The sequence below is a fragment of the Schistocerca cancellata genome, chromosome 10 (assembly GCF_023864275.1).
Source record: "Schistocerca cancellata isolate TAMUIC-IGC-003103 chromosome 10, iqSchCanc2.1, whole genome shotgun sequence".
NCBI classification, from domain to species: Eukaryota; Metazoa; Arthropoda; class Insecta; order Orthoptera; family Acrididae; genus Schistocerca; species Schistocerca cancellata.
In genome coordinates this window covers 187792105-187814122 of record NC_064635.1, presented here as the reverse complement: position 1 = coordinate 187814122, position 22018 = coordinate 187792105, and the positions used below count along the sequence as shown (strand labels likewise).

The window sequence follows — 22018 nt, the reverse complement described above, 5'->3', positions numbered from 1 at the left end:
TGTTACTGGGTTAAACTGTTAACATAAAAGTTAAAGTCTCAATGAGTAGACTGTGACAGTATTTTAAATGTTTAATACGCGAAATATCTTCCCATGGTTGTCTTGCAAGCTGTGGAAAGAGCACTAGAATGCGCCGGTACAGAGTATCCCAGCAAGTGAATAAAGCGACATCTGTGGGTAGAAACATGCACTACATGAACGCTGACGGCTGCGGCGTGCACGCTGTGTCCCGGAAGATGCACATGTGCAAGACCTTTTAAACTTGAATCTTTTTGTCGGACCCCGCGTTACTGAACGAATTATTAATTCCCTTCCAAATGACGACACCCGAAATCAATTATTATTATAAGGTTTCTTTCGTTTCTGTAATTACTTATATGCTTTAATTCCCAGTTGAACCTTTAGATATTGTGAAATAAAACTGATACGCGAACTATGGATGCAGCAGCGGTTTGTTCCTCATTAAAAATGTTCAGATGTTCAAATGTGTGTGAATTCCTAAGGGACCAAACTGCTGAGGTCGTCGGTCTCTAGACTGGCACACTACTTAAACTACCTTATGCTAAGAACAACACACACACACACACAACCATGCCCGAACATCCGGTGGGAGGGGCCGCGCAGTCCGTGACATGGCGCCTCAAACCGCGCGGCCACTTCGCGCGTCCCTCATTATAAGGTCCCGAATCTGCCACCTGATTTAATATTCATTAATTGCTTCTCGACTTATTCCTTGCTTCCCGCCTTGCGCGACCGTCCACACACCTCTCACGGTACGTGGCGTTCCTGGAAGGGTTCGTAATACGGTTTGTTGTGCTGCTCACGTTAGTCGAGGACCCATCACTGTCGTGGGAATACCGAATCACTGTGTTCGGGAAGGCCGTACTCGTCGCATCGTAGGATCTAAACGGTCTCATCGGATTAGCGCCCAACAGGACACACACATTGATAAAAACCAGTCGCTTATTTGAAACTATACAGGGTGGTCCATTGATAGTGACCGGGCCAAATATCTCACGAAACAAGCATCAAACGAGAAAACTACAAAGAACGAAACTCGTCTAGCTTGAAGGGGGGAACCAGATGGCGCTATGGTTGGCCCGCTAGATGGCGCTGCCGTAGGTCAAACGGATATCAACTGCGTTTTGTAAATAGAAACCCCCATATTTATTACATATTCGCGTAGTACGTAAAGAAATATGAATGTTTCACATGGACCACTTTTTTCGCTTTGTGATAGCTGGCGCTGTAATAGTCACAAACGTATAAGTACGTGGTATCAGGTAACGTTCCGCCAGTGCGGACGGCATTTTCTTCGTGATACATTACCCGTGTTAAAATGGACCGTTTACCAATTGCGGAAAAGGTCGATATCGTGTTGATGTATGGCTATTGTGATCAAAATGCCCAACGGGCGTGTGCTATGAATGCTGCTCGGTATCCTGAACGACATCATCCAAGTGTCCGGACCGTTCGCTGGATAGCTACGTTATTTAAGGAAACGGGAAGTGTTCAGCCACATGTGAAAAGTCAACCACGACCTGCAACAAATGATGATGCCCAAGTAGGTGTTGCAGCTGCTGTCGCGGCTAATCCGCACATCTGTAGCAGAGATATTGCGCGAGAATCGGGAATCTCAAAAACGTCGGTGTTGAGAATGCTACATCAACATCGATTGCACCCGTACCATATTTCTATGCACCAGGAATTGCATGGCGACGACTCTGAACGTCATGTTCTGCCACTGGGCACAAGAGAAATTACGGGACGGTGACAGACTTTTTGCACGCGTTCTATTTAGAGACGAAGCGTCATTCACAAACAGCGGTAACGAAAACCGGCATAATATGCTCTATTGGGCAACGGTAAATCAACGATGGCTGCGACAAGTGGAACATCTGCGACCTTGGCGGCTTAATCTATGGTGCGGCATTATGGGAGGAAGGACAATTGTCCCTATTTTATCGATGGCAATCTAAATGGACCAATGTATGCAGATTTCCTACGTAACGTTCTACCGATGTTACTGCAAGATATTACACTGCATGACAGAATGGCGATGTACTTCCAACATGATGGATGTCCGGCCCATAGCTCGCGTGGGTTGAAGCGGTATTGAATAACATATTTCATGACAAGTGGATTGGTTGTCGAAGCACCATACCATGGCCCGTACGTTCACCGGATCTGACGTGCCCGGATTTCTTTCTGTGGGGAAAGTTGAAGGATATCTGCTATCGTGATCCTCCGACAACGCCTGACAACATGCGTCAGCGCATTGTCAGTGCATGTGCGAACATTACGGAAGGCGAACTGCTCGCTGTTGAGAGGAATGTGTTTACACGTATTGCCAAATACACTGAGGTTGACGAACATCATTTTGAGCATTTATTGCATTAATGTGGTATTTACAGATTATCACGCTGTAAGATCATGCGTTCTCACAAAGGTACCTGTATCACATTGGAACAACGCAAATAAAATGTTCAAACGTACCTACGTCCTGTATTTTAATTTAAAAAACCTACCTGTTACCACTGTTCGTCTAAAATTGTGAGCCATATGTTTGTGACTATTGCAGCCTCATCTATCACAAAGAGAAAAAAGTGGTCCAACTAAAACATTCATATTTCTTTACGTACTACACGAATATGTAATAAAAAAATGGGGGTTCCTATTTAAGAAAACACGGTTGATATCCGTTTGACCTATGGCAGCACCATCTAGCGGGCCAACCATAGCGCCATCTGGCTCCCCCCTTCAAGCTACACAAGTTTCGTTCTTTGTAGTTTTTTCGTTTGACTCTTATTTCGTGAGATATTTGGCCTTGTCATGATCAATGGATCACCCTGTATATTAGGCCATTATCAAGTTTATCTGAAAGTGCCAAATATAATGTTATTTATGTGTAAACATTCTTTTACATAACAGTAGAGACAATGCTTATATACGAATATTACAAGTGCAGAAAGTGATTGTAACGTACGTTATACTGGGGAGAAGCTACATCAAATGATAAAAACAGCTAAAGTCAAAAAGATTTGAAAGGTTTCGCGCCCAATGACGACATCTGGAAAATGGACATGTCGTCAAGTGTTCAGTCCGATACATTAAAACTGTTAACTTGCTTTATGTCAAAAGAGTTATATTCTAGTATGTTTAGAAATAATAATTGCATTTTTTTCGAATAAAATACTGTAAGTAATTATTTGGAATAAATAAAAGAATAAAGTAATTGCAATGAACGAACGGCCCATGTCGAGCGTAAACGTGCAGTCTCTAACCAGTAAAACTGAACCTCCGGAAACTGTTGAGGGTTCTAGCATAGCTTGTACCCATCGTCGATTGCTTACAAGAGCTTGCTACATCTGCCAGCTTGCGGAATACCTTCAAAGGAAGTTGTCATCACCTAGGCGACGGATATCCAAGAAATAGGTGCTCGTTAAGGGTCTCTCTCTTGCCCTTTCTTCATGTGAGTGTAAATTTCTTTTTCTTCATAAACGTCCATAAAGCAGCCGTTCGTCATTGTATGAAATATTGCCCGGTTGTTTTTGATTCCGTATACCTTGTGACTATCTTGTACAAAGTGGTCTGCGAATGTGGATTTTTCTTCCTACGTTCCTTTTTTCGTTTTAATTCCTTGTGTTTCTTATATTGCGTTTTGAAATTTCTTCCAGTTTCTCTACTGTATAACGTACATTGTATATTCTTTCTGAACTTATGCTACACAAATATAAGCATTGCCTCTCATCTCCTAGTATGTAATACATTATCTAACCACATCAAAAAAAGTTTTGCATCACCTCAGTTCAAAGAGTTCCGGAACCTGTGCAGAATATTGCAATAGAGATCAACATAAACATAATTTCCATCCTTTTTATTGCTCATGAAAACCACGTTGCATGTTGTACCACCATACAGCGACACCTTCACAGGTGGTGGTCAAGATTTCTATACACAACCGTTCCTCTGATACCCAGTAGCACGTCCTCTTGCATTGATTCAGGCCCTGTATTCGTCGTGGCATACTATCCAGAAGTTCATCAAGGGACTGTTGGTCCACATTGTCCCACTCCTCAACGGCCATTCGGCGTAGGTTCCACAGAGAGGTTGGTGGGTCACGTCGTCCATAAAGAGCCCTTTTCCATCTGTCCCAGTTATGTTCAATAGCGTTCATGTCTGGAGAACATGCTGGCTACTCTAGTCAAGCGATGTCGCTACCCTGAAGGAAGTCATTCACAATATGTGCACGATGGGGGCGCGAATTGTCGTCTATGAAGACGAATGCCTTGCCAATATGCTGCCGATATGGTTGCACTATCGGTCGGAGGATGGCATTCACGTATCGTACAGCCGTTACGGCGCCTTCCATGATCACCAGTGGCGTACGTCGGCCCCACATGATGCCACCACAAAACAGCAGGCAACCTCCACCTTGCCGCACTCGCTGGACAGTGTGTCTAAGGCGTTCAACCTGACCGGGTTGCCACAAAACAAGTCGCCGACGAAGGTCTGATTGAAGACATATGCGACACTCATCGATGAAGAGAACGTGATGACAATCGTGAGCAATCCATTCGGCATGTTGTTGAGTCCATCTGTACCGCGCTGCGTGGTGTCGTGGTTGCAAAGATGGACCTCGCCATGGGCGCCGGGAGTGAAGTTGTGCAGCATGCAGGGGGTGGTCTGAGCGAGGCATGTCATCGGCAGTTGTCTCTCTGCATCTCCTCCATGTCCGAACAACATCGCTTTGGTTCACTCCGAGACGCCTGGACAGTTCTCTTGTTGAGAGGCCTTCCTGGCACAAAGTAACAATGCGGACGCGGTCGAACCGCAGTATTGGCCGTCTAGGTATGGTTGAACTACAGACAACACAAGCCGTGTACTTCCTTCCTGGTGGAATGACTGGACCTGATCGGCTGTCGGACCCCTTCCGTCTAATAGGCGCTGCTCATGCATGGTTGTTTACATCTTTGGGCAAGTTTAGAGACATTTCTGAACAGTCATAGGGACTGTGTCTGTGATACAATATCCACAGTCAATGTCGAACTTCAGGAGTTCTGGGAACCGGGGTGATAAAAACTTGTTTTGATGTGTGTATAATTAAAGGCGTCATGTAACTTGCAAGATAGAAAATGTTCTGTCTAGATAAATTTCTATGTTGACTGTCTAGTTGTTCATGTATTTGGTTGGTGGCCGACAGGCAAGGGCGACGTGTTCGGCGACTCCTTCTGGAAGGACAGCGCAGTGGGGCAGTCGGCGGCCAACGTACGGGCGCTCACGTACTGCGACCTGCACACCATCAAGCGCGACAAGCTGCTGGAGGTGCTCGACTTCTACCAGGCGTTCGCCAACTCCTTCGCCCGCAACCTCGTGCTCACCTACAACCTCAGGCATCGGGTGAGTCACGGCTCACATGCTTACCCGCTTGTTGCACGACAACTCAAAGAAAGTGTCGAATAACACTGGACAGTTTCTTTGACTTGTCAAGTCTGTACGCCTGGTTGATTAGGAAGGAGTTGAAGTTCGTGATGTCTGAAGATGGGTGTAATCCCGAAACGCGTAACATGTTCTAATAAAAGAGTCGATTGAACATCTCATCACTTTATTGCAATTGTAATGCATTGGCTGCAAATTATAAAGATAAAAATGATCGCAGGTGTCAGACTCCACATTCTGTGTATCTCGCATTTTATCTTCGTGATCCTTACGCGAAGTGTACGTTGGCGGCAGTAGACTCGTTCTACAGCCAGCCTCACATGCTTGTTGTTTAAATTTTCTCAGTAGTGCTCCGCGAAGAGAACGTCGCCTTACCTCCAGTGTGCCGGCCTGGGTGTCTGAGCGGTTCTAGGCGCTGCACTCTGGAACCGCGAGACCGCTACGGTCGCAGGTTCGAATCCTGCCTCGGGCATGGATGTGTGTTATGTCCTTAGATTAGTTAGGTTTAAGTATTTTTAAGTCCTAGGGGACTGATGACCTCAGAAGTTGAGTCCCATAGTGGTTGGTTGGTTTGGGGAAGGAGACCAGACAGCGTGGTCATCGGTCTCATCGGATTAGGGCAGGATCGGGAAGAAAGTCGGCCGTGCCCTTTCAGAGGAACCATCCCGGCATTTGCCTGGAGTGATGAGTCCCATAGTGCTCAGAGCCATTTGAACCATTTACCTCCAGTGATTCTCATATGTTTCTGAAGCATCTCGGTAATACTGGCGTGCTGTTCGAATCTACTGGTAACAAATCTGGCAGGCAGCCTCTGAATTGTGTGGATGTCTTTCTTTAATCCGACCCTGTGCGGATCGCAAACAATGGAGCAGCACTAAAGAATTGATCCCACAAGCATTAGAGTGTTAAGAACATTTCATTCCGCATGACTAATACTTTGAAAACCAAATAGCTTTAACAATTTTTAGGAACAGAAACGTATAGCCATAGGAGTGTGTGTTTAATCTCTTTGATCAGTTCTCTCATGCTGATACGTTTTTGGTGCTGACTCCACACACTGGAATAATACTTCTGAATTGATAGCATTGTTGATTTACGTGAATTGTTTCAGACTCCATCCATCTGCAACTCCGTGATATATAAACCGCTTATTTCTTGTTAACCATCTGTTATATCACAGCAACACTCTCCTCCTTGACATACATGCTGGTTCAAATGGCTCTGAGTACTATGGGACTTAACTTCTGAGATCAACAGTCGCCTTGAACTTAGAACTAATTAAACATAACTAACCTAAGGACATCACACACATCCATGCCCGAGGCAGGATTCGAACCTGCGACTGTAGCAGCAGCGCGGTTCCGGACTGAAGTGGACATGCATGCATCTGGAGAGATCTCGTGCACTTAGATGTGTGCCATGAGTAAGTATGGTGCAGAACAGTATTCGGTGAACAGCAGTTACAGACACTGGTCACTCCGTTCCTTCACAAGGCATGGATTGTAGCGGTTATAGTACCCTAATACTTCTAGTTAATTGTAGATTAAATTGGCAACTGTGTTGCAGGGAGGACTGATCAAGGACAATGTGGGGGGACCTGTCAATCTCCAACTTTATCCTACGAATGCGAGAATACTCTGTGACTCCCATCCATACATGTAAAGATGTCCAGTTGTAAACGTACATAGTTGCACTATAATCGATGTGCTGGAAATGTGTAGGTAACCTAAGTGCATCGGTACAGGACGCTGTCTGGTATACTTAGGTGTATATGAGCGATTGGATGTACTGCACGGTCATCTATCTGCATTTGCAATCTAGTACATGGTACTTGCAAAGTAGGGGGTGATTTAGCGATTGGGAAACATCCTGCCGTATCACTGGTTGGCCTTGAAATTACAGAACAACTGGTAAAACTGCTAAAACTGATCATGCTATTAAATGGTTCAAATGGCTCTGAGCACTATGGCACTTAACTTCTGAGGTCAACAGTCGCCTTGAACTTAGAAATAATTAAACCTAACTACCCTAAGGACATCACACACATCCATGCCCGAGGCAGGATTCGTACCTGCGACCGTAGCGGTCGCTCGGCTCCAGACTGTAGCGCCTAGAACCGCAAGGCCACTCCGGCCGGCCCCACAATCATTCTACAAGCGGTCTCGTTTGTCTCGCTTTTTCCTGAATTCCTGCCAATAAACCGAGTCGGCCATTTGCCTTCCCTACTACCGTGCACACGTGCTCGTTCCATTCTACACTCCTGGAAATTGAAATAAGAACACCGTGAATTCATTGTCCCAGGAAGGGGAAACTTTATTGACACATTCCTGGGGTCAGATACATCACATGATCACACTGACAGAACCACAGGCACATAGACACAGGCAACAGAGCATGCACAATGTCGGCACTAGTACAGTGTATATCCACCTTTCGCAGCAATGCAGGCTGCTATTCTCCCATGGAGACGATCGTAGAGATGCTGGATGTAGTCCTGTGGAACGGTTTGCCATGCCATTTCCACCTGGCGCCTCAGTTGGACCAGCGTTCGTGCTGGACGTGCAGACCGCGTGAGACGACGCTTCATCCAGTCCCAAACATGCTCAATGGGGGACAGATCCGGAGATCTTGCTGGCCAGGGTAGTTGACTTACACCTTCTAGAGCACGTTGGGTGGCACGGGATACATGCGGACGTGCATTGTCCTGTTGGAACAGCAAGTTCCCTTGCCGGTCTAGGAATGGTAGAACGATGGGTTCGATGACGGTTTGGATGTACCGTGCACTATTCAATGTCCCCTCGACGATCACCAGTGGTGTACGGCCAGTGTAGGAGATCGCTCCCCACACCATGATGCCGGGTGTTGGCCCTGTGTGCCTCGGTCGTATGCAGTCCTGATTGTGGCGCTCACCTGCACGGCGCCAAACACGCATACGACCATCATTGGCACCAAGGCAGAAGCGACTCTCATCGCTGAAGACGACACGTCTCCATTCGTCCCTCCATTCACGCCCGTCGCGACACCACTGGAGGCGGGCTGCACGATGTTGGGGCGTGAGCGGAAGAAGGCGTAACGGTGTGCGGGACCGTAGCCCAGCTTCATGGAGACGGTTGCGAATGGTCCTCGCCGATACCCCAGGAGCAACAGTGTCCCTAATTTGCTGGGAAGTGGCGGTGCGGTCCCCTACGGCACTGCGTAGGATCCTACGGTCTTGGCGTGCATCCGTGCGTCGCTGCGGTCCGGTCCCAGGTCGACGGGCACGTGCACCTTCCGCCGACCACTGGCGACAACATCGATGTACTGTGGAGACCTCACGCCCCACGTGTTGAGCAATTCGGCGGTACGTCCACCCGGCCTCCCGCATGCCCACTATACGCCCTCGCTCAAAGTCCGTCAACTGCACATACGGTTCACGTCCACGCTGTGGCGGCATGCTACCAGTGTTAAAGACTGCGATGGAGCTCCGTATGCCACGGCAAACTGGCTGACACTGACGGCGGCGGTGCACAAATGCTGCGCAGCTAGCGCCATTCGACGGCCAACACCGCGGTTCCTGGTGTGTCCGCTGTGCCGTGCGTGTGATCATTGCTTGTACAGCCCTCTCGCAGTGTCCGGAGCAAGTATGGTGGGTCTGACACACCGGTGTCAATGTGTTCTTTTTTCCATTTCCAGGAGTGTATATCGCTTTGCAGCATTACGCTCACATATTCATCCGACGCGGCTGTGTCAGGCAGGACACTACTAATGCTGTATTCGAACATTACACGTTTGTTTTTCCTTCTCAGCTGCAGTAACTTACATTTTATCTACATTTAGAGCTACCTGCCATTTATCACAGCGCATTGAAATACTGTCTAAATCACCTCGTGTCGTCCTGTAGTCACACAACGATGACACTCTCTCGTACACTACAGTGCCACCAGCAAAAACCGCAAATGCTGCCCCCCCTGTCCGCCAGATTATTTATGTATATAGAAAACACACTTCCCTATGGCACGCCTCACGATACCCTAGTCTCTGATGATGAATACTCGTTGTCGAGGACAACTTACTGGGTTCTGTTACTTAAGAAGTCATTTAGCCACTCACCGAAACTATTCCGTATGCTCGGGCCTTCGTTAACAGTCTTCAGTGTGGCATCGTGAATGCGATCTATTGAAACGTAACTAACTCTAACGTAAGGTATCCGTTACCGATTGCTGATTAGTCATTGAACGCTGGGTAATGGATTGATCACTTTAGGCTGGTAATGGGGGAAACGAATTACTTCATTTCATTGAAAGAATTTTGAGAAGTTTAGATCATCTAACAGGGAGACGGTGTATAGAACTCTAGTGCGACCCATTTTTTAATACTGCTCAAGTGTTTGGGATCCCCACCATGTCGGATTAAAAGAGGACATCGAAGCAATTCAGAGGCATGCCACTAGATTGGTTACCGGTAGGTTCGATTAGCACGCAGGTATTAGGGAAATGCTTTGGCAACTGAAATGGGAATCTCTGGAGTGAAGGAAAAGCTCTTTCCACGACACACTGTTGAGGAAATTCAGAGAACCGGCATTTGAGACCGACTGCAGAACGATCCTATTGCCGCCAACATACATTTCGCGTAAGAACTACGAACGTAGGAAAAATTGGGGCTCATACGATTGCTTGTAGACAGTCGTTATTCCCTCGCCCTATTTCCGAGTGGAACAGGGAAGGAAATAATTAGTAATGGTACACGGAACCATCTGCCATGAAACGCACCGTGCATCGTGGAATGTGTATATAGATGTAGATGTTATAAAGGCGTTTATAACTTACTTAAGTTGTTTAATGATTAAGACATAATGTTGGTAACATTGTGTCATCCGCTTCTGTGACCCATTTTTGTATTTTTTTGTTTCGGCATGTTGGTCCAATGGTCGTTACTTTTCCCAGTAGCGGTTTCCGACAGCACAATGGCAATGAGCTGCGATTTAAATTTATAGTTTTCAATCTTATATTAGAAAAAATCGCTGAACTTCCAGCATCTTGCCATTTCCAAAATTTCAGAGTAAGTACTATGTACTTACTTATTTCTTTACATTACACTTTTATTTTTGCATTCACATTAAATAAAATTCCGTTTTCTCTCATCTTCATACTCATTTTCTTTCTTCCTCCTTGCAGTTTGCTTACAGTCATTCGGAGTAACTTTGTACAACTTTTTACATTTTTCAAATATACTGAACACAAAAATAAATTACACATCGCAACCGAAATTTTAATATTTTACATTTGTAGTTACTGTGTGCGTGGAAAAGTGTAAACGTATGCTAACATACCCTATTAAACTGAAATTTCAGTTTTACTAATGGTCTAAAGTTATACTGTCATTCAAGATAACTTTAGACCAGTCTTAAAAAACAAATAATTTTTCCTATAACTAATGCTCTGGTTATTTTGAATCGCGTCGTAAGGAAATCAGGTGTGAACAAGAAGTAAAAACAAACAGTATTACTTTGAAATATCAATATATTCATATCGACCTGACACTGATCAACTTAGTCACTGTCGTCAAAGGTCTCTTCAGAGGCAACCCAATTAAGGAATAATCACAAGCCGAAGAGCTTGTAGGCAGTTGGAAACAAGATTGAAATAGTAACTAGAAATCACAGAGGTGATAAAAATGTTACGTTTACTACAAAAGAATGCAATTAGATGTAGCAGCAGCCATTTGAAAGAAAATGTGGTAAGTGGTACAAAGACACCTAAAAACTACTCTGACTGTACCTGTTGGTGCCATTTTCCTTCCCTATTCCTCCCACTCCTTTCACCTCTTCTGTTACTTTCCATGTTTTCTTTCAACATTTCTTTTGCTCCTATTTAAATACCTTCTTCTGGTCCTCTGCCATCTTCCCTACCACTGAGCAACTCGACGCAGTTGGTACATCTGTTGTCTGCTGTTCAGCAACACAATGATTCAAATTTCCACCCAGATGGAGATTTCCCGTGATTTCCCTTTGTTGCGAATGCTGAGATGATTCCCGTAAAAGGGAACGGTTGATTCTCTTCCCTATCCTTTCCTAATCTCTTAATCTGTCTTCTTTCCCTATTCCGTCTCTCTTCCCCTTGTCTTCCTCTTCCTACCTACTTTCTTCCATTCTTTTCCCATTTCTTGTCCCCTCCTGTCTGATATTCTTCCTTTTTCCTTTTCATTTTCTTCATGCCTCTTTCCCATAACCTCGTATTCCTTCCCATTTTCTTTCTATTTCATTCCTTTTTGTTTGTTGGCGTCTCATTGTTTCTGTCCTGTGCCTTCTCATTTTCTTTCCTCTCACACCAAGTTTTCTGCCCTGTTTCCATCATTTCTCCCCCTCTTCCTTCCATTCCTTCTCACTTCTGCTCTTACTTCTCGTGCATCTTTTTCACATCTCTTCTTGTTCCTCTTTATATTCCTCCTGATGGTCCCTCTCCTCCCTCGCCCCACCCACTCCTCCAAGCGAGGTGGCGCAGTGCTACAACATTGTTCCTGTATTTGGAATTGTGGTGGTTCAAACCCTCATTTGGACGTCTAGATTTACGTCTTCCATAAATTCCTGATCATCTGAGTGGTTCCTGTGGAAGGTGAAGCATCCCCATCTCTCTTGTGGTTCCCTTTTTAGGTACTCCACGTCGACGTCTGCTCGTAGATACGCTTCGTCGGTAGGTTTTCCGGCTTTACTTCCCGACGTGACAGCGACGACTCTCCGATGAGGTGCGGGCCTTGTGTTTTGCTATTACTGCAACTCTTGTAAATATCGATTTTATTTAGTAATTTTCCCGGCTAAAACTCTCCCCTTTTATGATTAAGACAGCCTGCGCCACCTTTTAGAGGGAGTGGGGACGTCAAAGAGTCACAAAAGTTCATATTAAGAAATCCGTAAAACACGTAAACGTTCACTTCAGTTAGCGTGTTAGTTAATGCCTACGCTTTCCGCTAGATGGTGCTGACTTACTGCTGAATAGCTTTGGTTCCGTAAAACCTTCACTGATTAGTACTAGGTAAATGAAATAAGTACAACACTCTTGTATTTCACTTTCACTCTATATTCAAGGATTAAGATGGTGATGGATGATGGTCTATTCAAAAGGTTCCTAGCCTGGAGGAATCTACACTCCGCCTCGCCTTCCGTATACGCCTCCCGTCCCCCACACGGATCCTCTATGATCTCATTCCTTTCCCCCATCTGCTCCTATTCCTCGAACATATCCGCATCCTCTACACCTCCCGCCGTCTTGAACCCCCTCACCACCTGGTTGCTCCTCTCCTCTCCGATCCCCGCCCCCTGCCCCGTCTTCACCGTTGTGTCCCCCCTACCCTCCATCTCTACACCCTACATCTCCTTTCCCAAGGTGGCTTCCATCAGCTCCCCCTCCCGGATGATGCCCTCTCTCCCTCCATTTATCCTTCCTATCAACTCTGATCCTCAACCCCCCCTCCTTTCCTCCGTCCTTTCCCTGGGCTCCCTCTTCCTCCCCCCCTTCCATCCTGTGTTTTCTCCCCGCCTATAATCTCCTTTCTCTCCCCCTCCCCCCGAGTCCTTTTGTACTCCCCTCCTCTGCCTTCCCCAATCCCTGGCCCATCTGCTCAGCACCCCCCACCCCTCTTATGGATCCTCCTCTTCCATTGGCTCATTTCCCCCCTCCCCCTTCACTTTTCCTCTCCTTTCCCCCCCCCCCCCCTTTTTTCCCGTCATCTGACCAGTTTCGCCCACCTGCTCTCGGGTGTGGTATGTCGTATTTGTGCCAACTTTTAGCGCAGTGTTTAAGTGAGTGTTCGGTGTTGTGCGTCCTTCCACAGTGTTGTGAACAGAAATCATGCTGTCGCTGGGTGTGCTTTTTATATCTCTTGCGAACAGAACCCAGACTGTCGCTGTGTTTTTTTAATTGTCTGTCTATTGTTTTTCTGCTTCCTGTGTGTTTTTTAGCTTCATCGACCCTGTGTTTTATGTTTTACGCTCCAGAATTTTCTGCCATTTTTACCTTTAAGTCACCGATTTTATCGCCAACTGTTATTATTTTTTATTATCTTCATCTTTTTAAAACATTCTGTAGGCTGAAGAGCGGCGTAATAAGCTGCTGCCAGCCCGCCCCCTTTAGGGGGAATCGAAACCCAATAAAGGAAAAAAAAAGAGGAATCTAAATAGTCCGCAAATGCCGATATGCACGCGCTCTACGTCCAGATTCGCAACTAACGGCACACGACACTTTCAAAAGTCCACACGTTAATATCTGAATACCGGTACCTCTGATTTCACTCGTATCAGCAGATAATTTGAGTTTCTGTCGTCTATATGTCCGTTAAGTTCCAATCTAGCACTAAAGTCCTAAAATCACCTTAATACTCCGTTGCTACCAACAGTCAGAAATCATCACTTTTAATCTTCGTAATATTCTAACAGTTTATCGTGAATCTTAACACGATAAAGTCCAATCTAATTATTGTCTCGCTGACTGACACGGGTTCCCCGCCCTTTAACGAAACAATCAAGGAAAAAAGGCGGCAATAATGACGATCAGGCCTTTTTACAGGTTTTTCATCACAAGAGTTTAACGGCACTGCCTTCTCCATGACGGAGCTTCCGTGGCTTTGCTGTACTTAGACGTTAAACTACTTGCTGATTATAATTTTGATCTTTAATTACCGAACTCTGATTCTACACTATTTTCCCCTCTAAAACTTCTATTCTTAATTTTAAATTATTCTTTCTATAGCTTTTATCACTGTAAACTGAACCGAGGTGTTACAAAGGCCATGGCCAACTTCCTGCCCCCATTGTTTCCCAAACTGAGTTCATTGTTCATTTCTAATGATCGTATCAGCTACAGGACATTTAAAGACTTACTGTTCCTCTTCCGTTGTCCCTCAACCTTCACTTTCTCCGCCGCTTCTGGAGCCTGTTGACGCTTCCACTGGCCTTCTTCAGCTTCGTTAGCCGTCCCTGCCACCCACCGTAGCTGTAGTAGCCGGACGCGTGCTGGCTCTGGCACTGTGTGGCTGGCTGTTGCAGCTGATCTTCCGGAAGGTGGCGGACGTGCGCCGCGAGAAGGAGCTGGCCGAGCGGCGCAAGAACGAGCCGCAGCTGGACCAGAGCCAGGACCACCTGGTGCGCAAGATCTTCTCCAAGTTCCGCCGCGACCGCGCCGCCGCCCAGCACCAGCAGGTGAGCCCAGCGTCCCGTACTCCGTGCTCCTGTACTGCACTGCTTTATCCACTAGGCTAGTAAATAAATTATTGTGCTATAGGTTTCGGCAAAGCAGGCAAAAAGGAATACAAACGTCTCAAAAATGAGATCGACGGGAAGTGCAAAATGGCTAAGCAGGCATGGGTAGAGGACAAATGTAAGGATGTAGAGGCTTATCTCACTAGGGGTAAGATGGATACTGCCTACAGGAAAATTAAAGAGACCTTTGGAGATAAGAGAACCACTTGTATGAACATCAAGAGTTCAGATGGAAACCCAGTTCTAAACAAAGAAGAGAAAGCAGAAAGGTGGAAGGAGTATATAGAGGGTCTATACAAGGGCGATGTACTTGAGGACAATATTATGGAAATGGGAGAGGATGTAGATGAAGATCAAATGGTAGATATGATACTGCGTGAAGAGTTTGACACAGCAATGAAAGACCTGAGTCGGAACAAGGCCCCGGGAGTAGACAACATTCCATTAGAACTACTGACGGCCTTGGGAGAGCCAATCCTGTCAAAACTCTACCATCTGGTGAGCAAGATGTATGAAACAGGCGAAATACCCTCAGAATTTATAATAATTCCAATCCCAAAGAAAGCAGGTGTTGACAGATGCGAAAATTACCGAACAATCAGTTTAATAAGCCACAGCTGCAAAATACTAACACGAATTCTTTACAGACGAATGGAAAAACTAGTAGAAGCCGACCTCGGGGAAGATCAGTTTGGATTCCGTAGAAACACTGGAACACGTGAGGCAATACTGACCATACGACTTTTCTCAGAAGAAATATTAAGGATAGCCAAACCTACGTTTCCAGCATTTGTAGACTTAGAGAAAGCTTTTGAAAATGTTGACTGGAATACTCTTTCAAATTCTAAAGGTGGCAGGGGTAAAATACAGGGAGCGAAAGGCTATTTACAATTTGTACAGAAACCAGATGGCAGTTATAAGAGTCGAGGGACATGAAAGGGAAGCAGTGGTTGGGAACGGAGTAAGACAGGGTTGTAGCCTCTCCCCGATGTTATTCAATCTGTATATTGAGCAAGCAGTAAAGGAAACAAAACAAAAATTCGGAGTAGGTATTAAAATCCAGGGAGAAGAAATAAAAACTTTGAGGTTTGCCGATGGCATTGTAATTCTGTCAGAGACAGCAAAGGACTTGGATGAGCAGTTGAACGGAGTGGACAGTGTCTTGAAAGGAGGATATAAGATGAACATCAACAAAAGCAAAACGAGGATAATGGAATGTAGTCGAATTAAGTCGGATGATGCTGAGGGAATTAGATTATAAAAAGACAATCTTAAAGTAGTAAAGGAGTTTTGCTATTTGGGGAGCAAAATAACTGATGATGGTCGAAGTAGAGAGGATATAAAATGTAGACTGGCAATGGCAAGGAAAGCGTTTCTGAAGAAGAGAAATTTGTTAACATCGAGTATTGATTTAAGTGTCAGGAAGACATTTCTGAAAGTATTTGTATGGAGTGTAGCCATGTATTGAAGTGAAACATGGACGATAAATAGTTTGGACAAGAAGAGAATAGAAGCTTTCGAAATGTGGTGCTACAGAAGAATGCTGAAGATTAGATGGGTAGATCACATAACTAATGAGGAAGTATTGAATAGGATTGGGGAGAAGAGAAGTTTGTGGCACAACTTGACAAGAAGAAGGGATCGGTTGGTAGGACATGTTCTGAGGCATCAAGGGATCACCAATCTAGTATTGGAGGGCAGCGTGGAGGGTAAAAATCGTAGAGGGAGACCAAGAGATGAATACACTAAGCAGATTCAGAAGGATGTAGGTTGCAGTAGGTACTGGGAGATGAAGCAGCTTGCACAGGATAGAGTAGCATGGAGAGCTGCACCAAACCAATCTCAGGACTGAAGACCACAACAACAACAAGATCTGTGAACACAAGTTTCACAGCACCTACCCCAACCGGCGGTTTCGAAATGTTTTCCAAAAGTTTTTAAACCTTTTTAGAAAAAACATTGTTTTTAGTCTTTTGTGTGAGTTGCGGCGTGTGAAAATTATCTTCCGTCTTCTGCTATTTCCAGTATGACACCTGAGGATGGGCTTATAACAGTCCGAAATCGGTCGTGTGAAATGAAGTATTTTACAACTGAAGCATTATTTTCAACCTCAGCTATTATCATATGAGTGCAAAGAGGAGCAACGGGCTGTTATCCTTCTCTTGGACGCCGAAGGACAAGCATCGGTAGACAGCCATCAGAGAATGAAGAAAGTATAAGGGGGAGCACGTATGTTGCAAACCGCCGTTGTGGAAAGGTGCGCCAAGTTCCGCACAGGTCGCCGTTCGACACAAGGCGCCAGTCGATCTGGGAGACCACTGCATCCATTAAGGAAAATAGGAGAAGCTCCAGCTCCCACTATATTGCCCTGATCTCTCCCCATGCGATTATCACTTCTTCAGGCCCTTAAAAAAAGGCCTTGAAGGGGAGACGGTTGCTGTCAGACGAGGATGTGCAGCATTTACAGATTTCTTCACATAGCAGGTCACGTTGTTTTATCAAACAGATATCTTGAGTCGGTTTCGTCGGCGAGATGATTGTCTCAACACTCACAAGTATTTTTAGTGAGATGTACCGGGTGATCAAAAAGTCAGTATAAATTTGAAAACTGAATAATTCACGGAATAATGTAGATAGAGAGGTACAAATTGACACACGTGCTTGGAATGACATGGGGTTTTATTAGAACCAAAATATACAAACGTTCAAAAAATGTCCGACAGATAGCGCTTCATCTGATCAGAATAGCAATAATTAGCGTAACAAAGTAAGGCAAAGCAAAGATGATGTTCTTTACAGGAAATGCTTAGTATATCCACCATCATTCCTCAACAATAGCTGTGGTCGAGGAATAATGTTGTGAACAGCACTGTAAAGCATGTCCGGAGTTATGGTGAGACATTGGCGTCGGATGTTGTCTTTCAGCATTCCTAGAGATGTCGGTCGATCACGATACACTTGCGACTTCAGGTAACCCCTAAGCCAATAATCGCACGGATTGAGGTCTAGGGACCTGGGAGGCCAAACATGACGAAAGTGGCGGCTGAGCATACGATCCTCACCGAACGACGCGCACAAGAGATCTTTCACGTGTCTAGCAATAAGGGGTGGAGCGCCATCCTGCATAAACGTCGTACGTTGCAGCAGGTGTTTATCAGCCAGGCTGGGGATGCGATTCTGTAACATATCGGCGTACCTCTCACCCGTCACGGTAGCAGTTACAAAATCAGAATCACGCATTTCTTCGAAGAAAAAAGGCCGGATAACGGCAGATGTGGTAAATCCAACCCATACCGTGACTTTCTCGTCGTACAATGGAGTTTCCACGACAGTTATAGGATTTTCGGTAGCCCAGATTCTGCAGATGTGGGCGTTGACAGACCCTCCGAGCGTGAAATGAGCTTCGTCGGTCCACAACACGTTACTCAATCAATTGTTATCTTCCGCCATCTTTTGAAACGCCCACACCGCAAATGCCCTCCGCTTCACTAAATCGCCAAGTAACAGTTCATGATACCGATGGATTTTGTACGGATAGCATCGGAGGGTACGCCTAAGTGTCAAGCAAACAGTAGTGTATGGAATGCCGGTGCGACGTGCGACTGCACGAGCTCTGACTTCCCCGTCTCCATTTCGTCCTGAACTGTGTCAGGAGCATTACGCCTTGTGCTCGGTCGGCCACTACGGGGTGTATCGTCTAACCGGGGTCTATCGTCTAGACCCGTGGCTTCGAAATCATTCTCGCCACAGCTGCATTTGTCAACGGACCTATACCCGTTCGAATCCCCTTCTTATGGCGATAGGATCGTAACGCTGAACTAGCACATTCCCCATTCTGATAATACAGCTTCAGTAAAAGCGCGTTTTCAGGTAACGTCAACATGCTGCGACTGCTGGCGCATCTGATTCTCTCTCTCATTACAGCTCCTTTTATACACGATTGTCATGCGCAGTCACTGACGTTTTGCTGTCCGGCGCCATCTGTCGGACATTTTGTGAACTTGATTTTTTTTTTGTTCTAATAAAACCCCATGTCATTCCAAGCATGTATGTCAATTTTTACCTCTCTACCTACATTATTCCGTGGTTTATTAGGTTTTCAAATTTATACTGCCTTTTTGATCACCCGGTATATTCCCTACCCTGGCAGTCGTCCGTAGTACTGTCTGGTGCCACTTGCGCATTGACGTACGTTTAACAGCACCTAGCCCGACCGGCAAATTCGAAATGTTTTTTGAGAGTTTTTAAAACTTTTTAGAAAAAAAATTGTTTTTGGTTTTATATGCGTTTTGCGGCGTGTGAAAATTATTTTCCGTCTTTTACTATTTCCAGCACGACACCTGAGGATGGGCTTGTAACAGTCCGAAATCGGTCGTGTGAAAATAAAGTAATTTACAACGGAACCGGTATTTTCAACCTCTGCTATAATGCTCAGTTGCGGATGTTCTTCCAACAGGATTGTTTGTTCATTTTGTAATAAAGTCGTTACCCGACGTATGTCGGAAAGGCACCGAATGCCTACATGTCAGTGTATATACAGTGAGGCGACAAATGTCATGGGATACCTCCTGACATTGTGCCAGTGCTTCCTTTTTCCCGGAGCTGCGCCGCAACTAGACGTGGCATGGGCTCAACCAGTCATCGGAGTCCCCTGCAGTATCATTGAGCCATGCTCCCTCTGTAGACGTCCATAATCTCGAAAGTGTCGCCGGTGCGAGATTTTGTGCAGGAACTGACCTCTCGATTGTGTAATGATAATTAAATGGGCACCCTACCTGCAAACAGGCGTTGATGGACTTCATTGAGGACATGTTGAAAATGTGTGCCCCGACCGGGACTCGAACCCGGGATCTCCTGCTTACATGGCAGACGCTCTATCCATCTTTTTTTTTTTAATATTTTTTGTCTTATTTTGTTCTTTATTGTTCGTTCCATTTGTTCGGGGCGGACGTCCCATGACACCCATTTAGGTTCATCGTTGATCTGTTTACTCAGTTTTTTGTTACAGAGGGCGACTAACCCTCTGACCGAACACGCTGAGCTACCGTGCCGGCATCCATCTGAGCCACCGCGGTCACATTGCGTCTGCAGGGACTTATCTCTTGCACCCTCCCCGTGAGATCCACATTCCCAACATGTCCACACCACTACATTCGTAGTGCGCCTAATAGACGTTTGCCCATCATACTCATTACTCGTGGCAGATTAATCTACCAAGTCCCGTACGAGTTCGGGCATAGCGTGTGCGTTCGCACAAGAAGGTCAATGACCGGGAAGCCACATTTTAACTATATATGACGGTAGTATCTGTTCCCGAAAGAGCAGTTACCGTTGATGACCATGCAGCTTTGCTAGAAATGAAATGATAATTAAATGGGCACCCTAGCTGCAAACAGGCGTTGATGTACTTCATTGGGGACATGTTCAAGTCGTGCAAGGGATAAGTCCCTGCAGACGCACTATCCTCTGTGCCCGCGGTGGCTCAGATGGATAGAGCGTCTGCCATGTAAGCAGGAGATCCCGGGTTCGAGTCCCGGTCTGCTCACACATTTGCAACATGTCCCCAATGAAGTACATCAACGCCTGTTTGCAGCTAGGGTGCCCATTTAATTATCATTTCATTTCTAGCAAAGCTGTATGGTCATCCACGGTAACTGTTCTTTCGGGAACAGATACTACCGTCATATATAGTCTCGATTATGTCCCGTAAATGTTCGATCGGATCTGGGTGGTGAAATCATTCATTGGAATGGTCCAGATTGTTCTTCATACCAATCACAGACAATTATGGCCTGGTGACATGGCCCATTGGCATCCATTTCAGTTACATCATTGTTTGGGAACTTGAAGTCCATGAATGGCTACGAATGGTCTCCAAGTAGCAAAGTAACCATTTCAAGTCAATGATCAGTTCAGTTGCACTAGAAGATGCATTCCACGCCATGTAAACAAAGTCGATAGCATTACGAAGCCACCACCAGTTTGCAAACTTCAGCCCATGGCTTCATTGGGTCTCCCCCATACTCTCACCCTATCATCGGCTCTTACCAACTGAAATCGGGACTCATCTGATCAGGCCACGGTCTTCCAGTTGTCTAGGGGCCAACCGAGAGGGTCAGGAGCCCAGGAGAGGCACAGCAGGCGATGTTGTGCGTTTAGCAAAGGTGCTAGCGACGGTCGTCTGCTGTTACAGCCCACTAACGCCAAATTTCGCCGCACTGTGCTTTGCAGGCCCCACCTTGATTTACGCGGTTATTTCATCCAGTGTTTCTTGTCGGGTAGCACTGTCACTGTCAACAAGTGCTGCTGCTTTCGGTCGTTAAGTGAATGCCATCGGCCGTTGCAATCTCGGTGGTGAGAGGTAATGCCTAAAATTTGGTATTCTTGTCACACTATTGGCACTGTGGGTCTTTTGTATTGAATCCCCTGACGATTTCCAAAATGGAGTGTTCTATGCGTCCAGCTCTATCTACAACCCTGCGTTCGAAGTGTGGTGTCACCGCCAGACGCCACACTTGCTAGGTGGTAGCCTTTGAATCGGCCGCGGTCCGTTAGTATACGTCGGACCCGCGTGTCACCACTATCAGTGACTGCAGACCGAGCGCCGCCACACGGCAGGTCTAGTCTAGAGAGACTCCCTAGCACTCGCCCCAGTTGTACAGCCGACTTTGTTAGCGATGGTTCACTGTCTACTTACGCTCTCATTTTCAGAGACGACAGTTTAGCATAGCCTTCAGCTACGTCATTTGCTACGACCTAGCAAGGCGCCATATTCAGTTACTAGAATGTATTCTGAACAGATAATATTGTGAATCATGTACCGTCAAGAGCGACGTTCATCATCAATGGATTAAAGTTAAGTATGAAACTAATTACGTCCGGATACTCGATACTGCCGCCTTCAGTGTAATTGGATATCGCTATCCCATAACGTTTGTCACTTCAGTGCATAGCTTGTAACAGCGGAACTACGACCTCTCGGTGCTGCTAGGTGGGAGATTATAAATAGAGAGCTGCACATCAGTAAACAAGTAGGTCCATCACAGGGGAGCGCCAGCATGTGACTGTGTGTGATGGCGTGTGCAGGCGCTGCCGCCGCCTTCGCCGACGACGACGGACGTGGAGAAGGGCGAGGGCGGCGTGACGACGCCCTCTGGGGACGCCTCCTGCTCGTCGCCGGCGCTGCGCGTCCCCAAGCTGTCCAGCGTCGCCGAGCGCCACGACTCCTCCTCCACCAACGCCGCCAGCTCCAGCAACACCAACGGCGCCAAGCCGCACCGGCCCACCACCATACGTGCCTCCAGGTACATTTCCAAGCACATTACTCACCTATAAACTAAACTAAACCTG

The 22018-nt window shown here is 46.0% G+C and overlaps 1 protein-coding gene across 1 annotated transcript in view; it reads left to right on the top strand.

Moving 5' to 3' along the window:
• Positions 1–22018, top strand: part of LOC126106234 (potassium voltage-gated channel protein eag) — a 362209-nt gene that overhangs the window by 249629 nt on the left and 90562 nt on the right. The window contains exons 5-7 of the mRNA XM_049912462.1: positions 5204–5400; positions 14456–14608; positions 21755–21972. Of these exons, the coding sequence (XP_049768419.1) occupies positions 5204–5400; positions 14456–14608; positions 21755–21972 (568 nt within the window). The remainder of the gene's footprint in view (positions 1–5203; positions 5401–14455; positions 14609–21754; positions 21973–22018) is intronic.